This window comes from Rousettus aegyptiacus, unplaced genomic scaffold (assembly GCF_014176215.1).
Source record: "Rousettus aegyptiacus isolate mRouAeg1 unplaced genomic scaffold, mRouAeg1.p scaffold_m13_p_10, whole genome shotgun sequence".
Lineage (NCBI taxonomy): Eukaryota > Metazoa > Chordata > Mammalia > Chiroptera > Pteropodidae > Rousettus > Rousettus aegyptiacus.
Window position 1 is genome coordinate 3,422,188 of NW_023416285.1, and position 24,768 is coordinate 3,446,955.

Consider the following 24,768-nt stretch of genomic DNA (forward strand, 5'->3'; position numbering starts at 1 on the left):
TTCCCTGGGTCCCAGGATCACGTAAGGACAAGGATGTATCGTCACTCACCCCACACTGTTGAGTCGCCAGGGTACCCGACTCGACTCCCAACGAGAAGCCCATGACGGAAGGGGCAGCAGGAACCCAGGGAGTGTACACGGGCTCCGGCTTCAGAAGACAGGCCAGGAGCCTGCTCACCACCTAGCAGCGACGGTAGCCTTAAGTGAGCTATGTCACTGCGATGAGTCTCAATCTCCGCGCCTGTAAAATGGGGCCAGGAGTACCTCCTTAAAAGAATTACTGTGAGACGTCACTGGTATACCCACAAGATTTACCTGAAATGCTTCTCTCTCTCTCTCTCACACACACACACACACACGTGCGCACGCACACATCCCACACACCATCTCCGAGGATGCATTTCAACCCACTCTGCTGCTGACTGCACGTTTTGTAGACCAGGAAAGTGTTCTGGTTCTCAGCCAAGAGATGCTGGGGTGCTGGGTTGGCCCCGGGGGTGTCCTTGTCTCCTGGGTCCTCCTTACATCCCGATCTGCACGCCCTACTTCCTCCCCGACAGCTGGGGAGCGGGCAGCTGGCTCAGGGCCCATTTGCTCACCCTTCCCCACAGCACTCACCCTTTGCACGGCTACTCCCTTCAGAAGGTGAGGTCGTTTCCTCAGCCCTCGCCTCTGAGCTGGCCAGGAGATTTGCCAGGAGATTTGCTTTGCCGTGTAGCGGGAGCGATGGTGTTTCATGATGAGACCCAGCACAGGAAACAATCTTGGGAGGGGAAAGGCATCCCCCGGAGTGGCAGAAAATACTGCAAGCCATCTACGTGACATGCAGCCAATCTCCAAACTGTGAGGAGCTTACAACTCAACAGTGAAACACACGACGCAAAGAAAAAACCTTTAAAAATGGTCCAAGCACGTCAGTAGACATTTCTCCAAAGAAGACATCCAAATGGCCAACAGGTATGTGGAAAAAATACTCAACATCAGTAATCATCAGAGTCATACAAGCCAAAACCACAGTGAGACGTCACCTCATACCTGTCGAGATCACTATTATCAAAAAAACAAAAGGCTGTGAGTGTTGGCAAGGTGTCGGGAGATTGGAACCCTTGCAGAGTCAGTAGGATGCAAAACGGTGCAGCCGCCACAGAAAACGGTATGGACACTCCGCAAAAAATTACAAGTAAAATGACCATATAAACCCACTCCCGCTTCTGAATTTTTACCCCAAATAACTGAGATTGGGATCTCAAAGATATGTTACCATTCCTATGTCCACTGCAGCAATATTCACAACAGCCAAGATGTGCAAACGAGCCAAATGTCCGTCAACAGAAGACTGGGGAGAGAAAATGTGGTGTATCGGTATAATGGACCACCACTCAGCCTTTGAAAAGAAGGAATTTCTGCAATGCGTGACAACCAAGATGATCCTTGAGGACATTATGCTGAGTGAACTAAGCCAGTCACAGAAAGATAACTACTAAATAACTCCACTTGGAACCTATCTAAAACAGTCAAATTCACAGAATCAAAGAGTGATTCTGCGGGAGGGGGGAATGGGAATTACTAATCAGTGCACGTAAAGTTTTACGTAAGCAAAATGAATACGTTCCACAGACCTGCCATACGACCCTGCGGCTGCAGCCAACAGTACGCACTGGACCCTCAGGAATTCAAGAAGGTAGATCTTGTATTAAATGTTCTCACGACAGTAAACGGAAACGCATACATACACGCGGAGCAGGATAGCAAGAACGCGCCTCTGTTCCATCTTTAAGGCTTACGCATTGGAAGCACATCACTCGTTCATTCATTCAACAAACCCTGACAGAGTGTGACCGTATCCACGTCAGGCAGAAACCGGACAGGCTTCCCTAGTTAGTGCAGTAGTGCCTGTCATGTTCCCCTTTTTTCCATCCTGCAATAAAAGCCCCGTGGGCAAGAACGCCAGTTTGATTAAATGAGATTGCATACACATGGGGCATCGGTCAAGACGAGAGGAAACAAGGTCTTCAGATTAGGACGATTGAGGCTCGCATTTCAGCTCTGCCGCTCCGAGCTGGGTGACTTCCTCGTTTCCTCGGCTTCGATGTCGCCCTCTCTCGCGTGGGAATAAAAACACTTCCTAGGGCGGCTGTGATGGTCGGATGAGCTTCCACAGCAACGTGCCTGACACTCAGCAGGCGCCTGGTAAATGTCCTTTCCCCTTTAACAAATGGCCAGCATCATGAAAGTTACCTGAGTCACTGCAAGCGTTAACATCTGTTCCTGTTTTTCCGGCCATCGACGGTCACCTGGGCTCCTTATGTGGCATCACAGCAGTGCCCATGTGCAAAGGGTCGGGGTCCCTTGATCACTGGCTGACGTATGCGCATTCCACCACCCCCTTTCCACAATCTTAGATAAACCCCACAGCGTCTCCAGTCGGCTTCGGCAGGTGCCACGGACGTCGAGTCTCTCAAAGCTACCAAATGATAAATCACTGCTGAGGTGTACGGTCTGATGAAAGGTGCTCCTCGAGTGCAACCCGAAATCTAAAAATAGAGCAGCCCCTCCAGCAGACCCAGGGTGAGAAGAGGGAGGCTAACCGAGCAGCGTGTGTGCTGCGACTGTGCGAACGTGTTATCTTTGTTGTCAAAATGCCATCTGGAGCGGAGAAAACCTGGAGATCCATTTCCGTGGCTTGCATGGCCGTTGCCAATAGTGGCTTTGCAGAAACGCTGACCGCCTGCCGGCTCGCCTGGAGCCACCAACAGCTAGCCGTGCCGAGAGACGAGAGGATGCTTTATGATCACTTTCACAGAAAAGTACAAAATTTGTTAACGCGCTAAGATGGTCCTCCCTCTCTCCCTCATACCGGCTGCCCGTAAACTCTAAAAGGACGTGTTGGTCTGCACCCAAAGCTTCAGCCTCCTTAGGGTTCCTGAGGCATGTTAAGTGATTTTTTTTTTTTTTTTACTATGTTATGGCACAGGCTTGTTGTAGAAAATATCTCCCTGCTTAGAAAATGCAGGAAAGTACAGGAGACAATGAACATCATTCATAATTCTACCACCTGGTGAAATGACGGGTATAATTCCCGGCAGTAATTTTTTTCCGGCTCATGTGTGCGACCTGCTTTTCTGCTTAAATCCTGAGCGTCTCCCATCACGATCCCCAACAAACTTGGAATGACTAATAGTATTTCATCATCTCTGTCCCCTAATGACTTAGCCACCCTAGTAAGACCAGATACCGAAACATGTCACACATGTTCCCCATGAGGAAACTGGCTGCCTCAGAGACTTCCGGCCACAGAACGGCAGGGCCTCACGAGCTGTGACATGTCTCTGGCTCACCAACATCGACCCAGAACAAAGTACCGCAGGCCTTCGAATAACGTCGTTGTGTTGGGTTCATTCTTTGTCTAATCTTCCTTTTTATTTTATTTTATTTTTTTTAGGTGAGGGAACCCTTGGTTGACCTCACAGATTGCAAGAACCTTGTCATCTTACAATCCCTTATTATTATTTTTTTAAAATTTTTTACGCCTACAGCACCTGGTCTTCCCAGGTAGTCTCCCATCCATGTACTAACCAGGCCCGACCCTGCTTAGCTTCTGAGATCAGATGGGATCGGACTTGTTCAGGGAGGCACGGCCGTAGATCTTCTTCTTTTTTTTTTTTTTAATGCAGGCATTTGCGGCTATAAATTTCCCTCTGAGTACCGCTTTCACTGAATCCCAAAATTTTCTAATGTTGGTTATTTAGGAATGTATCAATTTCCATGTATTTGTGAATTTCCAAATTTTTTTTTTTTGTTACTGATTTCTCATTTTATTCTGCTGTGGTCATAGAACACACTCAGTATGATTTAAATATTTTTACACTTATGGAGAGGAGTTTTGTGTCTAGCCTGGAAAATGTTTCACGATGCCTGAGAAAAAAAGTATTCCGCCATGCAGTTGACAACGCTGCCTTAGCCTTCTGCTTCCTGCTGGTACAGAGCCTCAAGGTCAACTAAAGGTCAGAGCTCTGGGGCCTTCTCAGATCTTTTCTGAGCACGCGCACAGAGAATTTTGGCAAACTAACGTGTCTCAGAGTGCATTCCGGAAAATGCTGAGCTAAAGTACACTCGACAACTGAGAAACCGATTTGTGCTTTTCTCAACACTTTTGCCGTCATAAATCATGCCACAGACACGTGCCACATTAAATATGGATTGAAGAAGGGAACATGGAGTCCTTCAGCCTAGAGATTATTGATACAGAGGAGACTCTGAATTATAGTGTCTCCTCTGAGGTAGGGATTGAAGGTGACCTTAGCAACAACAAAACACCTAGAAGATTCTACCCGAGGCAGGACTTAACGACAGAATTTTAATTTATGACACTGTGGAAGAACAAAGTGAACTGAATCCATCTTAAAAGATTTGTATGCTTCAGTTTTTGCACAAGTTACTTTTTTTTCAACAAAGAAAGCAATTTGTTCTCAGTATAAAAAAATTTTGGAAACAATAACATGTAACATTCTTTCCACTTGGGAGTAATTTCTGTCAGCACAGCTCTTTCTAGTATTTTGAGTTATCTTATGTTCTTTTCATTCTTGGAATTTTTATTATTATAATTATTTCTTCATTCCATTGAAAACACTTCATGAACGTTATTTTTTGGCGTGCCTTCAGAAAGTATCCTAACGTAGTGAGCCTCTGCACACGTGTTGGCTATTTAGGTTGCTACTCATCTTTCGGTTTCAAATAACGCTGTGATAAGCATCTCGAGATGACACACAAAATGCTGGTGTCTGTCTTTTACACAGAGGTCGGTCCAGGCAGCACGCACGCGCACGCACACACACACACATGCACACACACACGCACACGCACGCCAGCTGACAAAAGCCACGTGCAGCAGCCGCGGGCACTGAAGAAGGGCTCGATGTGACACGGTGAGAGATTTGAGGAACTACTTGGAGAATCGATAAATTCGCCAAAGAAAATGACATCTAAAACACGAAACAGCCAATAAAATCACAAGGATTTCAAAACAGAGGTTGGAAGGGCAGCTGGCACTGAAAAACGGTCTCACGGGGAGAGAGAGACGGAAACTACAGCGGAGCAGGGGGCGGGAGGGGAGCGGTCTACATCCGCGGAAGCGGAAAGATGCCGTCCAGTCCTCCTGCTGCCGAAATACACCACGAATAGACATTGCCGTGTTTATCCCTTCCGTGCACGATGCAGACGGGGGTGATTCCCGCCGTGTAGCTGCTTAAACCAGCAGTGGTGCCCGCGTCTGTTTATTGCACACGTGCTAAATGCCAGTCTCCGCGCAGGGGCTCTGCACGCCGCCCCGTTTAACCCTTACCACGAGGCAGGGATGATGATATGCGACTGGCGAATGCAGAAAACGGGGCGCAGGAGTCGAGGGCCTCGCCCACGGTCTTCCAGCAGCCAGGGGGCCGCGCCTGGGCTGTGAGCACGCCGCCCCGCAGCACCTGCCTCCTCCAGGCACCAAGCCGCCTCTCCGACAGACTCCATGCAGAGGGGGGCGTGCATCTCCACAAGCATCCGAAGCAAACAAAGTACAGATTTCTAAGTACATTTCTAAGTACATCTCGAAAGGGAACTATCAATCGAAGCTGAACTTTAGCCATCTCCAGGATGCCCCCAGGGAAGTCTTAAAACGTAAAAAGCCTTGAAACTATTCGCAAACTGTTTCTACTCTGAAAAATACAGTCCAAGGAAATGACCCGGAAGGTAGAGAAAGTGGCAGGGGCTCGGATGTTCAGCGCAGTGTTATTTCCAGTAGCAAATGGAAGGAAAATAATCCCGTGCCCACGACAGAAGCGAAGGAAAGCAGAGCCAGTTCATCTAATGCAATGTTTTGAGCTCCCTAAAAATTCTATGACAAAATTATCATTATGTGGAAAACACACGTCAATCGTAACAGAAAGTGGAAAACTTGAATGCAAAATTGTACCGCATGAACATGCTTAAAAAAGTATTTATGCAGAGGAGATAAAAAAGCCTCCCCAGGAAATAAAGTAAAATCGAACATTAGTTTCCTCCCAAAGTTAGGACCGCGGTCATTTTTTTCCCTTGAGAGTTTTAGACTTTCCCAATTTTTTAATCATGAGCGTGCATTACTGCTTATGATAGAAATAAAATTTTTAGTGCGGATCTCAAACAGACAAAGAGATCCGGGTAGACAATGCACTGGAAAGAAACGCACATGTTTGTTCATTCAGATTCTCCGAGCTGCTCCCGCAGCAGGCGCCGGGTGCCGGGGACGGCAGGGTGCATCCGACAGACAGGAATCCTTGCCTTACTGTAGCGTGAGTTTAGTGGAGGCGCGAACAACGATTAAAACAAATAAGTAAAAGGATGTGGTGGCTAGATAGTGATGAGGGTGAGGGTGATGTTGGGAAGGATGAAAAGCTTAAAAAGAAAGACCTCATTGAGAAAAATGACATTTCAGAAAAGACTTAATAAGGAGGCAAGGAAGCTGGTCAGGCGGGTGTCCGGGGACGACCGTTCCGAGCAGACGAGCGGCAGGTGCAGTAGCCCCGAGGCCGTGCCCGAGTGTCCAAGGAACAGCAAGAAAGCGGGGAGAGTGGCAGGAGCAGACAGTAAGAGCAAAGGTCCTGAGGCAGGCGCGGCCTTGGGATATTCAGGGGCCAGCAAGAGAGTGATGGGGAAGGAGAGGATGGTGTCAGCGAGGTGGTCAGGGACCCGATCACAGAGGGTCTGGCAGAATTTGAACCTCTGGCTTTTCTTCTGGCTGCCCTGATGAGGACAGAGGGCTCTGCGCACTGGGCGATGTTATTCGAGTCCCGTTTAAAGGGGTCCCTGACTGCAGGGCAAACACCCAGGAGGCTGCTGCCAGGATTCAGGGAAGAGAGGCCTGGCTTGGGCCGGGGGGGGGGGAGGGGGGCGGGGGCTGTGGCAGCAGCACAGGACGATTCGCGGCCAACTGCGTGAGGGATGAGGGGGGCCAGGGGAGCAGACGCATCAAGGGTGACACCCACGGTTTTGGCCTGAGCATCTGGAAGACTAGGGTACCCATGACCTGCAGGCAGGAGCTGATCAGGGCTGAAGATCGAGGGTTCAGTTTCAGACATAGAGCTAATAAAATCGTGTGTAAGTATATTCCAACTCACTAAACAATAACAACCCTTATTAAAACAATAAAATTATTTTTTTTCCTTTTTAATTAGCAAAGATGTAAAATATTATAACTTTCTTTGCTGGCTAGGATGTGGCAAGTCCAGCAGCAGCTTAAATTTTCTGAAAAATAATTTGGGGATAAAAATCAAGACTCTTAGCAACGTTCATAAATTCCACCTTGTTAATTTCCCTTCAAGTGATCTATTCTCGGAAAAAAGCAAAAAGTGCACTCAGCTTACATACCCTCTTTCTGAAGATAAAAAACTGGGAAGAGCCCAAACATCCAACAATACAGATTTAGTTAAATATTATTGCGTATCCTCCCACGCAATGAAATATTGTGCAGCCGCTAAAGAGTTTAAAACATGTTTTAAAAGAAAATAGCATCACGAAATGTAATATGGTATGGCTACAATGTAAAAAAACACTACGAAATATGTTTGGCGAGGAATTATTGAAACATAGCCGTCATCCCTGGGCCATAAGGATATTTTTTTCCTTCTAACTAAAGCCTCTTTCACTATTTTTATCTTAACTTCATGAGGAGAATGTCATTTTTAACGAAGCTAGTTATTCTAATATCACCGGTTGCTGTGGCGTAAAATGAAAGACACTAAGCCCTGTGATAACTGTTCCGCTGTGATACGGCCTCCCTCGTGCTGGCCGCTCGTTGCCAAAGCAGCGTGAGTCTGACCTGCCAAGCATCAGGGGCGTTTGGAGGCGAAGCTGAGGTCAGGCCGCGAAACGCCGCCACCTTGACTTGGGAAGCTGGGAAGTGCAGGGCGGCTCCCCGAGATCCCAACGGCCCCCCTGAACCTGACAACGGGAGGCATCCGGGGTGACGTTTAAGCCAGAGAGGACGAAAGCCACTGGGAGGTGCCAGGTAGAATCTGGAGGTTGGACAGATTCAGACATAGAGGCCAGAGCCCCGGAATTCCGAAGCCCCACGACCTCCCGCCAGCCATGTCCTGGGCTCACCGCACACATCATCGACTTGGCCGTAGCCTTGCGTTTAAGCCTGTTGAATTTTTAGCCTCCACTTTTCAAATCGTGGCAGGTTTTTTCGTTTTGGGGGAGGCTTTTTGTTTCGTTTTGGCCTTTCTTTTTTTTAAGGCGTGGTTCCTCCTAAGACGCCCTGGCTTTAGAAAGGGGATCCAAGTTCCTGCCTTCCTAGCCACCCCTTTGCTGAGGATTGCACAGGAGTTTGGGTTGTTGTACCGAACCGCCAGATATCTTAGGCCGCCACATCGGCAAGGGGTCATTTTGAGCATTTAACCTCGGGGAGACGAGAGAGAAGAGGTCTTGGAGGGAGGGCTGGGAGGTGCGCGCCCAGGAGGGCTGAACGGCAGGTCGGCCTGGGCAGGCGGCCCGTGGAGGGCCTGCTCTGACGCGGGCGAGGCCGCCGCAAGGGGCACCGGAGGGGACGCTGAGGCAGGTCTGAGTTCGGTGGGGGTGGTGCCGGCCCTCGCGGCCGGCTGGGAACAGCGCACGCGCCAAGGCCATCGCCGTGGCTGCGGTGAGTCTGGGGGACAGGACGGACTCGGAAAGAGGGCTGCGCCGTGGAAGGCGTCGCCCGCGCGCCGCAGGGAGCCCCACGGGGCGCCGAGACACCATCGGCGTTTTCGCCGGGATCCTGCGTGTCTGTCCGCGTGGCCGCGCCTGGTCGCCGTGACGGTCTCGCGTCCCTGGCAAGCTCGTGTGGAGCCGAGCGTACTAAATGCCGCAAACATCAGGAGGGTCGTTGAGTCTTTCAACACACGGTACGTGGGTCTCCCGTGCACAGCGCCACGCGGCGCCCCGGCTGCTGAGCGCACAGAGAGAAGCGTGGCAGATGAGGCCCCCACTCGAGTGGAGGGGACAATCCGGGGATGCAGATGGCAAACGCAGCCGTCCTCCAGCCTGACAAAGCGGCCTGTCGATGGCATCCCGAGGGTATCGCTGCAGGTAGAGAGGCCTCGGCAGAGGAGCACCCTTCCCTCTCCTCCCTGCCCGTCTTCCCCCGGCGACCTGGCCCGCCCATGACAATTCAAGATAAAAAAAAAATCACCAACCAGTAAAATTTAAAATGAAGGAATAAACAGACTTCCCTTCTGACCCAGACTTAGTAATAAAAAAAGGTCCGAGGGCCCCAAGATATCAACGCCTCCTCTCATAACCACAGCCTCTGTCACCAAGGCAAAGATTTACACATGCAGAGTTGATCATGATTACCCTCTTGCAACCTGTAATTACCATGCACACAGTTCACCGGCTTGAAATTCAACATCATCTTAGCACATTTTTCCACAGCATTAGCTGATAAGATGCAAAATGCAGATTACGTCTGTCTAGATCAGCCTTGTGAATATGCAGTGTTTACTAGTCAGTGAAAAAAAAATGTAGAGAAATACGCTTGTCAACAATACAGAGTAACAAACTGTAACCCAGAAGACATTAAAAATGCCCCATGCTTTGGCCCAGGAAGTCCACTCCAGAGAATTACAACCGTGAGAAAACAGTCCCGAATGCAGGTGGAAAAATATATAAACAAAGATGGTCAATTTGGCATCATTTATTGGAGGAGGAGGAGGAGCCGGAGGAGGAGGAGGAGGAAAGACGAAAGAAAGAAAGAAAGAAAGAAAGAAAGAAAGAAAGGAAGGAAGGAAGGAAGGAAGGAAGGAAGGAAGGAAGGAAGGAAGGAAGGAAGGAAGGAAGGAAGGGAGAAAGAAACAGGAATAAGCTAAATACCCCAAATAGGAGACAAGTTCAAAACTGACAGTGCAGTCACAGGATGGGACAGTACGCAGTGACGCAATAGCTGTTACCCATTCTCGCCGGCCGGGGTTCTTCTCGGCGCAGTTCTTCGCTCTCTCACCGTCGCGTTAGACGTCGCGTGGCCGCCAAGGCGTCCCCGTCAGCAGCGTGTACTCCCCGCCCCTGAACTTCAGCTTCATGGGGCTCCGCGACTTCCTTCAGCCGAAGACGGTAACAGACACCACGCGAGCAGGAGCACGGCCCATGCGCACGCGCTCGGGCTTGTCTCCCCGCGCCCCGGCCAGCGCCGGGGGGGCCTCCCCCACGCTGCCTCCACGTCTCCAGCCGGGGCTCCAGAGCCGCAGAGGCACGGGCGAGGAATGAACGCTCCCCCTTCATTCCCGTCCCCATGTTAGGCAGCCGAGGCGGACAGGTACGATCAGGCGAACTCGCACGTAGCTGCACGGAGGCTTGCCTTGCGCCAGGTAATGAATATGTATTGATAGAACAGGAAGGTGCTTGTGTGTCATTTTAAGTGAAATGTGAGATGAAATGGCACTTGCAGTCTAAAGGAGTGAGGGGGGTGGGGTGCCACATGCTTGGAACGAAGACACTAGAAAATGCATCAAAATGAAGACGATTGATGTTTTTCAAGTTTTCTAAATTTTTAAATTTTTCTGTAATAAGCCTGTATGAACTATAAAAAAATTTAAAACAATCCACCAGAACTGAATTTGGTTAACATTCAATTTATCCGATAATAAACTAAGCTCAAAAGAAGAGGAAATAAAATTGGACATAAGAGTTTAATTGCTGAAATGAATTAAGAGCCTATCTAGATATATGTTTCAATCAAAAATACAACATAAAAAAGGACAAACAAACAAAAAGGCAATTCTTACAGAAGACATATAAATAGTGAATAAAGACATGAAAAAAAATGGTTTACCCTCCTCAGGAATCAATACCATAGGTATTAGTGAAACCCTCAACTTTCACTGCAAAGCTATTAAATTAAGAAACAAATACAGCAATGCTAACACTTTCTGGAGAGGAGGTCTGGTAGAACTGTTATACTTACACTGTGCAGGTGGTAACAAAACTTATGACAAATATTTGGGGATACCCATGTCTTACGAGTTACAAAGCTATAAAGATGTTCACATTCTATTTCAAGAACCACATTATTGGAATTTATACTGAAGAAATAACTCAACAGGACACAATTCATTTTAATGCCCCAGAATGTGCATACAAATTCCCCTGGAGTCCCTGGCTGACTCTGAAGTGGTCACGAGTCAGGGAGACTCCAAAGAGTCCAGTGGAACAACAGGTAAAAAACTGAAAGAGGAGCAGTGATTTCGGCAGCCGCCCAGGGTTGGAGACACGGAGAGAGACTGGAGTTCAAGTTGAATCAGTAAGAATAAGTACCGAGTCCAAGAATCAAAGGCTATACTCTAGAATAAAAAGCAAAACCAAAAGATACGCATCCTAAACCTTAAATCAAGACTTTAAAGATCAAAATGAACGTCCAGTATTCTATTTTCCTAGTGGGACAAAATTCACTCTCTTGAGAGGAAGAAAAGTAACCAAGTAGAAATCCTAGAACTAAAATATACAATACTGAGAAAAGTTAATTGGATAAAATGATGTCGTATTCATGAAAAATTCTAAAGTAGTAATGTGCCGTGAGTGGAGTTAGTGCTTTACATCTACCATTTTCTGCAACGTACCATCTACAATGTCTAGCACACAAAGAAAATTACCAGATAGGTGAAGAACAAGAAAACGTGTCCCATGGCCTAGAAAACAGTGTCTATAGAAACACACACAACACGATTAAAATGCTGAAATTAGCAGAACTGTTAAAGAATTTATAGGAAAAATGAAGCTCATGGAAAAATACATGAGGAATTTCAGGAGAGACACAGAATATCTGAAAAAGCAAATAAAGATCCTAGAACCGAAAAATACACCTTAAACTTCAAAATTCATCTATTAGAAAGCGCAGATTGGACCATGCAGAAAAGGAGTCTGCGACCTTGAAGACAGATCAATAGAAAAATATCCAAATGAAGCAAAGCAAGGAAATATATTTAACACACACATAGGAAAAAAGTTAACAGAGTCCTCGATAATCTGTGGATTCTATCAAGTGGTTATTGGAGTGCTCAAAGAGAGGGAGGGAGAGAGAGAGGAATGGAAAAATACTGGCCTTGGCCTGTGCAAAAGGAAGAATGGAATTGTGATTTGCTGTTTTAGGAAGATAGGACGGAACAGATCTGGGGATGAGTCAGAAAAGCGAGAGTTCAATTGAGGAGCATTAAGAGTTAGGTTCGCACCAGATACCCACGTGAAAACTTCGGGTTGGCAATTGAAACTGGAGTCTGTGGGGCACAGGTTGAGCCTTGAAAAAAATGAAGATGTCGTCAGCCTGTCTATACAGCCTGTACTATTTTAAATAGCTATGACTTTCATCCCATCCCAAACCAACATCGCATTTAAGGACCTCTGCCTCGTAGGCCTCGGCCAGAAATCTCTATCAAAATCGAACGTGATGTTCTCATTACTGACAAACAGACAGATACATCCAGAAAGATGGGCAGTGAGTGCCTCTCCCACAGGAGCAAGTCAGAGGAATAAGCTTTATAAACCAAACTGCAAACCTGCATACCAGGGCCTGGCCTTACGTCTAATTTGCTGGCTAAGAAAGACAAATAATCGTAAATTATAGGTTTGTTTCTCTCCCTATCCATCACACCACAGAAATGAAAGAGATTGGTAAATGGGAGCTCTGAAAAATTTATAACCTTAGTTTAAGACCACGATCCCTCAGAAAGATCAGAAACATTTGTTATTGCCTGGAAGAAATAAAACGGCAATGCAATAGAACTTTCAAATGCAAATCCAAAGCAAGCATAATTCTGGTTAACACATGAAAAGGTGTGTTCTACTAAGTTCCCTTTGATTCTCCTGGAAGATTGATGGAGTAATTATTCTCTGGAGAGGAGGGTTAAGGAACTGTATTGGAACTTATTAAATATGACACACAGCGATTTTCTGATATTGTTTAAAGAGTGTGCTTACAAATAATTACATTTTAAATGAAATTTATAAAATGTCTTATACCACTTAAGTGAACTGCAGAAAATTCTGCTGCACCCTGATTTTGTTGAATTGGTCAGCTACACTGCCTATACGTGGCATTTTCTATAGAAATGAGGGGCTAGAGGATTTGAAAAGCATCTGTAGGGGTATTTGCGTTCACCCATACATCAACATATAGTGACAAAATTAACTGTCTACATATATGCAAACATATCCAGTTATGAACACTTACGACGCATCTCCCTTCCTTGTGAATTTTTAATCTCTCCTTAGCCACCCGTTTCTCCCTGTTCCCATCCATCCTTCAGTCTGCAGCTAGCACAACCGTTCTAAAAACAAAACCTCCTCACCTCACTCCCGGGGTGAAAATCTCTAGGACCTCCTCATCCGCCAACAGAGCCAGCATCACAGGCTTGCGTCCTGTGCCAAGAGCAAAGCCCCACGTTCTGAAGGGCCCAGCACCTGGTTTAACACCTGGGCTTGGTGTCTTTCATCTTTCAAATGTTGCTTGGTGCCGGACGATGGAGCGCGCTGCCTCCACGGCGTTTGGCACGCTGCCCAAGCACAGAATTCTGGCCAAACCACCGAGTGCGGAGCTCGGCGGGGCCCAGGCAAGTGTGTTGTGTCCGCACCTGAGTGAGCAGGGCACTAACAGCCCTAAGAGACTCGGCACCTGTTCCGACCGGAGCCAGCTTGGGGTTCCGAGGGACCCTGACACACAAGGCCTGCCTTCCGCTGCTCCTCGCGGGCGCCGGCCAACCCCTGAGGCTGAGACGAGACTCAGGCCGCAAACGGCGGGCTGGCGCACGGCTGCTGGTCCTCACTCACCGGCAAGCTGCGGCGGGAGCGGGTTGGTAGAATGCGCGCGTCTCAATCAATCCGCGAAATGAACACGGCTGAGTCATTTCTGTGCTGCGTTTCCGCCGTTCTGGTTAAGCACGAATCACACGTGCACGCGTGTCTTTTGAAATATGAATCGTGTGATTTCGGCGACTGCACCCGTGAGTTAAATGCTCCTGTGTTTGCATTTAAAATTGGCACGGCGGGATGGAGATGAAGGGTAAAAGTCTTGCTAATAATTTATAATTTTAAATTGTGTTTACTGTTAAATAGCAAATTAAAGAACACCGTGACTAGCCAAGGGACAAAGAGAGACCATAAAAGAAAGGGAAAAGCTTTATATTTTAGTACCTTTAATGTTACACAAATTATATAGCCAGTGCTGTGGATGAGAGTAAATATCAAATTCCTTAGTTATGGACGCATGCATATTTGTGTCCCCCCAAAATTCACATGCTGGCACCCTAACCCCAACGGGACAGTATTTGGAGGTGGAGCCTTAGGCAGTGATTAGTATTGGCGACAGTCATGAGGGTGGGACCCCCACAAGGGGGTTAGCGTCCTTACGGGAAGAGGTAGCGCTTGCCCACTTCACCATGTGAAGATTTAAGACGACAGCTGCCTGAAAAAGAGAAGACAGCGCTCAGCAGCACCTTGATCTTGGACTCCCAGCCTCCAGAACTGTATGAAATAAATGTCAGCTGTTCAAGGTCATCGCCTATAGTAAGTAGTCCTAGCCGCCAGAGCCCACTGAGACACGTCACATAACATTCCAGGCTCTTTATGCCTGGCTCTGGCTGAACTCTGCAGACCCGTTTCCTCACCAAACCATCTCTGTATTAACTCTGGGGTACTCCGCCCCTGCACAAGCTCCTCCCACCGCCCTGCACAAGCGCCTCTCATCACCCTGCACAAGCTCCTCCTATCTACCTGCACTAGCTCCTCCCACTGCCCTGTGCAAGCTCCTCCCACCACCATGAACAAGCTCATCTCCCTGTTCTAGCTCCTCCCACTGCCCTGCACAAGCTCCGCCCATCGCCTCAAGGGCCTCCCCAGCCCTTCTTCCCAGCACCGCCTCCCCTCAGTGCCACTCGCTCCTGCCTCATGACTCGTCTCAGAAATGGCCTCTTCTGGAAGCTCTTCCCAGCCCTGGCTCGGGGCATCCCCTGAGAAGTCACACCGAAGTTACTACATAATGGCAGAACGAGGTGGGTTCATGTCCTGGGGCCCCCACGACAAAGCACCACAACCTGGGGGGCTTAAAACACAGTCACCCTCTCGCAGGTCTGGAGGCTGGAAGTCCCCGACGGAGGTGTCGGCAGGGTGGCTTCCTTCTGAGGCTGCGAGGGAGGGGTCTGTCCCACCGTGGGCTAAGAACTTGAGCGCCCTGAGTAGTTTAACTCGTGCGGGGGACCTGAACGCGAGATGAGACGAGACGGCCGAGGCGGCAGGCTGCAGACCACCCACGCCCTGGAGGCCATCCTGCTGCCCCTAATCTCCGCCGCACAGCGACGGAAGCCGTGAAAGCGCGTGGAGCTGGGGACCGGCTTGATCGTATTTGTGATTGGAAGCTATAATTCTGGTCTTTGGATGGAGGAGACGCTAAAATGGCAAGAGAGAGAAGGGGAGACCGTTTGGAGGCAGCGTGGGGCTCCCAATGAGGGGTGACCTTGGAATGGAGGTCACGGTGGCTGGATAGACAGGGGCAAATCTCAAAAGCATTTCGGGGTAAAATCAATGCAGCCGGGTGCCTGACTGGACTTATGGGGGTGAAAGAGGTGTTTTGGCTTCTGCCACTGGATAGATAATGCACCAGACACTACGCTGGGAACTTGTGGAAGAACGTGCATTTGGGTGAGGTCGCTTTGACCTTGAGGCACTGACTCCTTTGAGACATCCAAGTGGAATTACACATGGGAACACCGAGGAGAAACGTGAATTACAGAAATGAGTGACCGCGTCATTGTCACATAGGAACACGCCCCGTTATGAACGTCTCACCTCCCGGCTCCCATTCCGCTGCTCCGTAACCCTGGAGCAGGCCCCGCGGACAGTTCTCCACGTCCAGCCAGCTGCATGTGAGGCGCCGCGAATACAGGGCGCAGGAGGGACTCTGCCGGCCCGGGGTGAGACAAAGGGACTTCCATTCCTTCTTCCGGAGCGCTGTTTTCCCGCCCGGCAGCCAGTCGCTTGGTGGGCGAGGAGGCTGGTAGCCCTGGCCTCGGAGGCCCTCGTGGACGAGCTGCAGCCCCCACCTCTGGCGGGCTTCTCTGCCACCCAGACGACTTCCTGATCCTCCGACATCTCTCTGAGGAGATGGGGGACACGGCCTCAGTGGAGAGGGGCCTCTTCTAGGTTTCTGAATTCTCTCCTTGTTCACTCAGCCTCAGCCCTGGAGGGAGCAGCTGTTTTGCTGGAGTCGTTGCTTCTGCCTCTCCCAGAGTCCCCTCTGACTCCTTTTCGTAGCTGACCTTCAGACTAGGTGACAGCTCTTTGTATTATATTTTGCCTCTTTGAAACCTGGTGTGGCTTCATTCTCCTGACTACTTCCCGACTGACAGAGGCTGACTGAACAGGTGGGGTTGACGAGATCGCCTGGGGAGACAGTGCAGAGAGCTGAGGAAGGGGTCCAAGGGTCAGTCTTGGCAACTCCAGGATTTTTTGCAAGGGAGAAGAGGCCGACTTTGCAAAGGAGACTGAGAAGGAAAAGCCAGAGAAGCCGGGAGAAACCAGAAGATGGAAGGTTATGGGAGCTAAAGAAAATATAGCCTCGAGAAATTAACAAGCATACATATGGGTGACAGAACCTTCGATCCTTTAGCATAAAAACAGAAGACTGTCTTTATGGCCTCGGCTTTTTCTTCATGCACAAAAAATAAACCACAAGGAAAGTCTGACAAGGCTACATTAAAATGAAGAAATTTACGATGTCAACAGACATCGTTAAGGGTTTGAAAAGTGAAATCACGAAACAGGAGAAAACATTTGCATGTAACTGACAGAGAAGAATTATCTAGAATATGTGAAGAACTTCTACAAATCAATCCCAAAAGGCAGACTTCCAGGAGAAAAAATAACAAGGCTGTAACAGGCACTTCACGAAAGTGGGAACTAAATTCATGAAGAGACCTCAAGCTCATTAGTGAGGAAATGCATTTTAAAGCAACACAGAAATACCATTTTAGGCTCACTCAATTGGCAAATGGGAAAAAGTTGGTACTACTAAATGTTGGTAAGGACGTAAAGGTATGCTGCCCCACGTGGGACCGGCTAGCCACACGTGCCTCTAGAGCACTCTGAATGTAGCTAGTCCAGATTCAGACATCCTGTAAGTGGAAAATACACACCCCGTTTCAAAGGCTAAGTGTGAATACAAGGAGAGATCTTAATAATTTTGATATCGTTTATGCACTGAAACCATATTATTTTACGTATATTGGGTTAAGTGTATTGTTTAGTTCACCTATTTATTTTTATCTATATAACATCACATACTGGAAAATTTTAAATGAGGTACATGGCTGGTTTTTGTGGATTTCATCGCCTTTCCTTAGAACAGAGCTGATGCGGGTCAGCGGGAACGTTTGTACATTTGCCACTCTGTGTCCTATGAACTTGCTCGTGCGCATCCTCTGTGACCCGGCAGTTCTCCTATCGGTGTATATCCGACACATACACAAAATTCACAGCGTCATTGTTCACACTAGCTGAAGACTAGAATGTCCACCGGCAGAAGAAAGGATAATTACAGTACAGTCGCATGGAAAGTGGAAAATTATACAGACATGAAAATGAATAGAATAGATCCATGCACAGAAACCTGGGGAGTTTTCTGCAACGACTAGGAAAAAAAAAAAAAAAAAAACACTCCCATTTCTGTGCTCGGAGCCGTGAGGCCGTGAGCCTGCAGCAGGCAGAGACCCCAGGAGGAGGATGTCCGTCTGAAGCCACCCAGAGGACAGCAGAGAATCCAAGGAGGACGGGTCCTGAGGGTTTTACTTGGGAACCTGCTGGTTCCAGCCAAGCTGTTGGGATCGGGGCCTCCATTCATTCGTTTATCTGTTCATCCATCAAACACCTACTGTGTTCCGGGTGATCTTTCAGGCTTTGTGGAAACAGCCATGACTAAGTCACACCACACCCCTGCCTTTAAGGGGGTGTGTAACTCCTCAGAAGGAGACAAACTCACAAAAGTCCCTACTTCTAAGGAGCTTGCGACCCGCCAAGTGGAGGAAGACAGACAATAACTAAGAGAGAGGAGGGCGATGTGGGGCAGGGCCTGGTGGGCCTCTCTGCGACGGCGACGGGGACACTTGGACTTGCTGCTGGGGGCGGGGAGTGGGGGGCGGGGCGCTGAGCAGAGGACGGACACACCCCAACTCCCATTTCAACAGAACCGCTGGCTGCGGCACTGAGGTGACTCTGAAGGCGGAAGCACAGAAGGAAGGCGACCCGTCAAGGGGGCGACTGTGGTTATCCAGGCAGGACGCGCGACCGCGGCGTGGACCAGCATGGTGGGGGTGCGGGCGGTCGGCAGTGGCCAGAGCCAACTAAGTCCCTCCGAAGGACTTCTTGGTTTTGTCATTCGCGAGTGAGGGAGGCTAGTTGGACACGCCGCATTCCATCCGATCGCGGAGGCCGTTCCCATTAAAGGCACCACTATTTTATGCACCACTAAGGAGAGACGCCGCCAGCTAATGGAGGACAGGACTCTTTCCCACCACTTGGGAGAGCTCTTTTAGACTCATAACGTGTCATGTTAGTATAAGCAATTGTGACCACGTGCAGACAATAAAATGACATCCCAAATGCCACCTTGGCTGGCAGTCATAAACCACAGCCCAATTCCAGAGATGCTGAAACACGGAAGAATACATGCCTCAGAATTGATGCAAGACAACAGCGTCCGACTTCAGAGATGACTGATGCATGTTTTATACCTGCACTATTTTCTACGAGTACTGAAAGGTACAGATGAATCCTGCCATTCTACTTCTACTGAACCATTAATCCCCACGTAAAAGGCCAATCAAAACGCCCTATCAATTGAGGGGCAGTTTGTAAACGCCAAGGTTTACACCCTAGACCCCTGCGTTAGACATGCACCCGCCTCAGACAGGTGTGGACACCGCGCCGTAAGCCACGCCCCTCGCGTGGAGTCTCTCTAGACTCTACCTCCGTAAGGGCCACGCGTATTCCGGGCAACCCTGAGCTTTCCGGGAATATTTCTGGTTTCCACTTTATGCATAAGCCACAACTGGCACAACTGTGAACCCCGGGCGTGACACGAGCGGCTTGCCTAAAGCTCCAAAATGCTGGGACGACGTTGGGAGACAGCCCTGGAGCACGAAGATTTATTTCAGCCACTTCGTGAATCACAAATGACGCGGACACCCGGGCTTCGGAAGACAGTCTCCAGGTAAAGCACAGCTGTAACTTGAGGGAATGATTTTGTAATTGCCTTAGGTTTCTCAAAATTTCCAAAAAAAAAAAAAAAAAAAGACTTTCGTTGTATGTTTAGACCAAGAAGATGCTTTCATGTTCTCAGCTGCGTGTGAAGTTACCTGCCCCAATAATAATATAGAAATAACACTCGCTTTAAATACCTCTGTAACTCATGACACTCTAAAATGAGAATACCCAGTCTACAGCCATGCTGCCCTGAACAAGCCCCATCCTGTCTGATCTCGGAAACTAAGCGGGGTCAGGCCTGGTTAGGACTTGGATGGGGGACCACCTAGGAAGACCAGGTGCTTAAAAAATAAAAAAATAATAATAAGAGATTGTAAGATGACGAGGTCCTTGCAATCTGTGAAGTCAACCAAGGGTTGCCTCACATAAACAGATGATTGATAGATAGATAGATAGATAGATAGATAGATAGATAGATAGGGGCGGGGAGAGAGAGAGACTAGCTGTAGCTGGTTATGAGGTTGTTAAGTCGATTCCCTCAAACATGAGTGCTGGCCATAAACCGATAAAACATTGCCTAAAAGCCCTTTAAAAACATAATTTAACAACATGTCTAAAACATATTCAATCCCTTTGATCCATTACTCTCCTTGCACCCCATTTTAAGGAATTCATTTTAAAAAGAGATACTCTATGTATAAAATTTCGAAGCAAACCGTTCATAAAGATGGAAAACTGGGAACAACCTACATATCTAACGATAAGAAAATACTTAAGTAAATTATGATAGCTCCATTTGATGGAACATTACAGCCCATTAAAATATTAATTTCGAAGACATTGTAGCAACACAAACCACTTAAAGTGTGATGCCCAGAGTAAAAGCAGAAATCATTGTATTTGTGGTAGGCGTACACATATAAAAATGTCTAGATGTAGATAAGGACCGTAAAGTGGGAAAAACAACTTAAAGGCAATTCCGACGCGAACCAGAAACATTAGATGACTTTGTTTTCTTTCCCAGGCCCTGTATCATATGACTGCTGGACAAATGTTTTTGGAAGCTGGTATCTGAGATGATCATTGCAAACAATCAAGGGTTGTCGGAATGTATTGTTTTTATCTTCCTATCCATGTTTCTATAAAGAGACCTTATCGGCGCCTGATGGTGTGTGCTCATAGCTATTTGTGAGAGACGGACTGTCCCATAGGCCTCCAGAGACAGCCCAGATTCTGTTAGGTCCCAGCTTCTGAGTTACACAGACCTGGCTGGGCGTCCCAGCTCATCCACACATGGGCCGTGGCACCCGAGGGGGCGATTTTGCTGTGGTCCTCAGTTACCTGTCTAGTAAAATTCAGATGCTGAAACCACCCCATCTGAGTCATAAAAACAATTCCCAATTAGGTATGAAAAGGTGCCCACGCATCGGGAAGTTACACTTGTTAATACGATTCGGATGCGGGTTAAACTTTTGCCTCACGGTGCGATTACGCGATGACAAATTCTCGGCTGTGGTTTAGCACTACATTACTTACACACAAGACTAGTCTGGTCGGGTAGGTGTCTGCATCTTAAACAACCGGATGACGGCTTTGGGACAGCATGTTCGTCCACTGGACCACGTCCCTCTCCTGCCTGAAATCCTTCCGTGACTCCAGAATGGCCTATACGATCAAGTCCAAACGCATGGCCGCTGGGCCCTGTCAAGCTGGCCAGGTACTCGGGTTTCATCCCTGCACCTTCCAGCCTCACCCTCCACACCGCAGGACTACTCCACCTCCCACAGCTTCCCCAGAGAGCCACCACGACTCTTTACCTCTGCCTTTGTACTTTCTGTTCCCTCCTTCTGAAACACCCTTCCCACCTCTACCAACTCTGACCAAGAGGAGGTCTTCTCCCGCCCCTCTTCCCTGCTCCAGGGTTAGGGACCCTCCTCCAGGCTCACACAGTCCCCCAAGCTCACTGCCTTGTCCTGGCAGCTTCCTGAGAGCTAGGACTTAAGACTTTGCCTTCTTCGTCTCCATATTCTCAGTGCCCAGCACAGAGGCGGGTGTGGAAAAGATGATGGGTAAATGCCTATTAAATATATAAATCGACCGGTGGCAAATAATAGTGTTTTACTTGCACAGGTGAATAATTGAGAAATTTGCTGGCAAAACCAAGCAAGTTAATGTTCCACTGGGCTGGAAGCCGGCGCAGGAGGAGAGTCCTGACCTTGTATTTCAACAAGCCCCAACCAGGCAGCTGACCTTGGGCCCGATCCCCTTTTAGAATGAGGACCGACAGCAGGAAAATCAAGAGGTCGGCAATGCCGGCTGTAACTATTCCGCCAATAAATATTTTAAAGCACGTTTTCTGGGATAAAGGATAGAGATGGTTGTAAATAAATTTAAGGGAGGCGAATCTCCTCTACAAATCAAGAGAGAGATGCTAAGAGAATTGCGTAAAGCATGACCTTTGACCCAGGCTAGAACCATGAACCCCTAAACTTGGGGATGATGTACAAGTTGGTGCTTTCTTCTGAGAAGGGGAGTCCATGGCTTTCATTAGGGGATCCTATTATGGACTGAACTGTATCCTCCCAAACTTCCTGCACTGAAGCTCTGACCAGCAACGGAACTGCGTTCGGAAATAGGGCTTTAAAGAGGTAAATTAATGTTGAGTGAGGTTATAAGCATGGGCCTGAGTCTGTAAGGGCTGGTGTCCTTATAAGACGAGGGAGAAGAGACACCAGAAATCTGTCTGTCTCCTCCAGCTTACGGAGAAAGGGCCGTGCGAAAACACAGTGAGAAGGTGGCCATCCGCAAACTAGGGAGAGAGGCCTCACCAGAAACCAGCCTTGCTGGCACCTTGATCTTGGGCTTCTGGCCTCCAGAACAGTGAGAAAATAAACTTCTGCTGTTCATCTACTACCACCAACAACAAATTCTGCTAAGTGTCTGTGGTATCTTGTTACGGTAGCCTGAACAGAGCAATACAGATTCTTCCCCAAAAACTGATGGGAAAACTTTGACGTCGAGGACAGAAAGTTTTTGGCCTGAGTCATCCTCTCCGTCTGTTAATGAGAGTGTCTTCTCAGAGGATCTGAACAGCTCTGAATGTCATCTCGAAGGACAAAAGTGCTCGAAAGGGGACAAGCTTGTCCCATATCCACTCCTAGCCGGCTGCTCCATAGCAGAGCAGACCTTCAAATACTGATATCAGTGTCTAGAGCACTGATTTCCACGACAAGTTCAGGGTCGGTGTGAACTTAACTGAGGAAGACTTCGCTACTTGGTGTGCAAATTCTTCCTGGGACACGCACGAGCCTCCACCATGTCCCTGCCCACCTGGCTCACCCATCTGCCTGTGTCCCAGACTAAAGAACCAGGAAGGGCCTGGGCCTCCTTCGATCCAGAAGCCCGGCCTGGCCCCCACTCACTGCCTCATCTTCATGGATGGCCACTGATTATTCAGTGCACTAGACTGGAAATTCTTCTAAGAAAGGACCAAGCCGACCTGACTCACTTCCGTTGACTGTATATCAGCATCCTTCTGAAAGAAGCTGTCCCAGCAAACACCTGACGATCACCCCACAGCCCTGGTAGTTCTAGAAACCACAATCTGGGCACACAAGGCCATGCCTGTGGTGGCGATGAGAAGCACACACCGTTACCCCATCCATCCTCAAAGCCAACGCTCCCCGTTTTCAGCCGTGACTAGGACACAGCCCTTTCTTCAACTACAAATTGGAGTGAGAAAAGTACCTAGCTCCAGGGGTGGCGGTGAGGCCGAGTGGGAATGGAGAAAGCTAGGGCGGGGCCTGGCACCCCGTGTGGGCGCAGGAGCCTCTGCTCTCGCTCGCCCGGAGCACGCGGAGCCCATTGGGGAAGGCCCGAGCTTTCAGAGGCAGAGTCAGCAGATGACAAGAACAGGCGAGAGCTCCAAAACTGATTAATCCCCAAGGCGCCCGGTTACCAGCGGCTACGCTGAGTAGCAGGTGGGATCCTAGTTCTCACGTCCCAGGGGAGGAAACAAAGGTCTCAGAGAGGTTGAGCACGTTGCCCATGGACACACAGCGTTGAAACCGGGGTCTATTGTTTCAGACACCGAGCTCCAGCGCCTCGGTCCCCACAGACCCCAAACCTGGAGCTGATGGGAGGTGGGGCACCCTGCAAGGTACCCCGCCAGCAGGATGCCTCCCCGGGGCCACGGAGTTTAACTGAGAAAAGTTTCCCTCCGCGGCGCTTGGGCAGACGAGGCGGGTGGCGTGGAAGCCGCTGTGCACGGGGCACACGCGTCGTGGACACACGCGCACACACGCGCGCGCCAGCCTCCGGCTCTGCAGGGGGCCCGGCTGCCCAGGACGCGGGAGCAACGGCCGGGCTCGCCTCCGAAGGCCACTCCTGCCTCCCTGCCCCAGGGAAGCTCGGGGTTCCAGCCCCCACCCCGCTCGGGCCCCGCCCTCGGCCCGGGCCACTCCCTCAGGGGCCTGGACACGCGGACTTGCGCGGATGGAAGCCCCGCGCCCGGCCCGGGCTCACTGGTGACGCAGGGAGGGGCCAGGCCGGTGCCCCTCGCCACTTACCTTCCTCGTTCTCGTCAATCGCGGCGGGCTTGTGCGAGTGGTTCCCGCCCATATTCTCCGCGGGCCGCTGCTACATGCCCGGCGGCGCGGGTGCGGCGGGGTGCTGGGCGCGCTGAGGGGCGCAGGGCGCGGGGTGCGGGGCGCGGGTCCAGCCCCGGCTGCAGCCGCGCGCGGAGCCTTTGGGGGCCGAGCACCGCGCAGGGGCGGGGACCGCGCCCGCCGCGCCCCCTCCTCGCTGTGTCCCGGAGGCTGGGCTCGCCGCCGCTCCCCCTCCTCCCGAGCGCCCCCCGCGTTGCGCTCCTTCGTCCGCCGCGCCCTCCGGAGAAGCTGGGGCTCCCTCCCTGCGCCGGGACCACGGAGCGCGCTCCCCGCCAGCTGCAGCGGGCGGGAGACACGAGGCGGCGCAGGCGGAGCAGGAACGGGAGGAGGCAACGCGCGCGGGCTGCTCGGAGGGGGCGCGGCGGGCGAGCGCAATCCCGGGGTGCTGCCTGGAGGAGGAGCGCAGGAAACGCCACCGGCTAGCTCAATCCCGGGGGCTGCCCGGAAGAGGGTCACTGCGAACGAGATCAGCCCGGGGGCGGCCTGGAGAAGGAGCGCGGCAAATGCCACCGGCGAGCTCAATCCCGGGGGGCTGCCTGGAGAAGCGGGCACGGGCCAAAGCCTCCCCGCTGCACCCACCGGAGCTGAGCTCAGGGCCAGCCCCAGGGAGTCGTGATCCCGGCCTTGAGCGCTCCCTCCGGGCAGTAAGACACCTTCTCTGTGCCTCGCCCCCCACCTCGCCCCCACTAAGCGCCTTACCACCATCACCCCGCGTCCCCTCTGGACACCCCAACGGTTAGAAAAATCATTGCTCCCCATTTCAGAGTCGGGCTGACTCAGGTTCAGAGGGAAGGGAGCTCTTGGTCGGTAGTTATCGGTCTTGGCTGCCAGGGGAGCCCCCAGGCCGCCCCACTGGGCCTTATTC

The 24,768-nt window shown here is 50.0% G+C and overlaps 1 protein-coding gene and 1 pseudogene across 1 annotated transcript in view; both read right to left on the reverse strand.

The window, feature by feature from the left end:
• The window catches only part of STK32B (serine/threonine kinase 32B), a 121,702-nt gene extending 97,683 nt beyond the window's left edge, over positions 1–24,019 (reverse strand). The window contains exon 1 of the mRNA XM_036227493.1: positions 23,805–24,019. Within this exon, the coding sequence (XP_036083386.1) occupies positions 23,805–23,856 (52 nt within the window). The 5' untranslated portion in view covers positions 23,857–24,019. The remainder of the gene's footprint in view (positions 1–23,804) is intronic.
• Positions 3,528–3,646, reverse strand: LOC118608870 (annotated as a pseudogene).
• Positions 24,020–24,768: the final 749 nt, after the last annotated feature.